Source organism: Cynoglossus semilaevis, chromosome 10 (assembly GCF_000523025.1).
Source record: "Cynoglossus semilaevis isolate Cse_v1.0 chromosome 10, Cse_v1.0, whole genome shotgun sequence".
In the NCBI taxonomy this organism is placed as follows: domain Eukaryota; kingdom Metazoa; phylum Chordata; class Actinopteri; order Pleuronectiformes; family Cynoglossidae; genus Cynoglossus; species Cynoglossus semilaevis.
In genome coordinates this window covers 19,904,372-19,905,530 of record NC_024316.1, presented here as the reverse complement: position 1 = coordinate 19,905,530, position 1,159 = coordinate 19,904,372, and the positions used below count along the sequence as shown (strand labels likewise).

Genomic DNA, 1,159 nt, shown 5'->3' with positions numbered 1-1,159 from the left:
CCCCAGAGCAAGTGCTGCTTCGTCAAAGCCGCCCTGCCCTGGATCCTGGAGCTGCTCAGCACACACTTCAGATACAACCGCCGTTCAGTCAACTACGGCTACGTTCAGTCCATCCGAGCGCTGGTTCTCAACATTTATTCTCAGAAGTGCGTTCCCCAGATCAACGAGGAGGTCGAGGTGAGTTCCACTTTTTTTCTGTCGTGCGTTTGAAGCCCAGTGACACGGGAAATGTTTATGTGGATAAAACCGAGGCTCGCGTGATCTGTCAGGGACAACGTCCAATCAGCACTGGTTGGATGAGACGACAGGACAAATCTGGTCCGTTTGTGGGACAGATACTGGTCCACAGAAATATTCAAAACTGAACTCCAAATAAAAGAGCAGAGAAGAAGAGACCAGCCCCCCCCCTCATCTCCCCCCCACCTCCTAACCTCAAGGTTATTTGGAGAATGTTCCGGACCGTTTCTGTCTATATATACAGAGTTCTGTTCTATATATTTACTGTGTATTTAACGCGACCAGAACCTGTCAACATATCTGAGCTCTCTCCTGTTGCAGGATAAGCCCGAGAGTTTTGAGACGCTCTACCGGGGGTCTCCAGCAGAGGCGCTGCAGAGAGCGGCAGAGGTGCTGTCCGTTTACTGGGAGCTGGTCAGTACCAGCAGCGCACCAGTGGACTGGAGATGTCAGCACGAGTACACGGAACCATTCAGTTCCACCACAGAGTTCTACACAGAGACCCCAGAGTATTTGACAGGTGTGGCTGAGACCATGTGACTGTCCTGACCTCAGGTCAGACCATGTGACTGCCCTGACCTCAGGTCAGACCATGTGACTGCTCTGACCTCAGGTCAGTCGGTGAGTTCACCCACTTCTTCTCTTGTCTTTCTATAGACAGTTATGACAGGAAGTCGGCGAAGGCGTCTCAGAGAAGACCAGTCAAAAACCTGTACACACCAGGACTCGTCCTCGTCTCCGTCAGTGTTGGACTCCTGTTCGTCCTCATCGTCTACTGTCTCATCAGACCAAAGGTACCAGTGACCAGTGACCAGTGACCGTTCTGCTGGTTCGTCACATGGTGTTTCAACCATTCACACTAACGTTCACACCTGTGGTCAGTTCAGAGTTAAACTGGAGACACACGTGCCCCCCCCAGCTG

The 1,159-nt window shown here is 51.9% G+C and overlaps 1 protein-coding gene across 2 annotated transcripts in view; it reads left to right on the top strand.

Moving 5' to 3' along the window:
* The window catches only part of csf1b (colony stimulating factor 1b (macrophage)), a 6,310-nt gene that overhangs the window by 3,645 nt on the left and 1,506 nt on the right, over positions 1–1,159 (top strand). Inside the window, exons 4-6 of one of the 2 annotated variants that reach the window (XM_008319483.3) lie at positions 7–177; positions 559–757; positions 895–1,031. In XM_008319483.3, coding sequence (XP_008317705.2) covers positions 7–177; positions 559–757; positions 895–1,031 — 507 coding nt within the window. Of the gene's footprint in view, positions 1–6; positions 178–558; positions 758–894; positions 1,089–1,159 lie in introns of those variants that run through there. The other variant, XM_025059715.1, reaches the window with a different exon arrangement.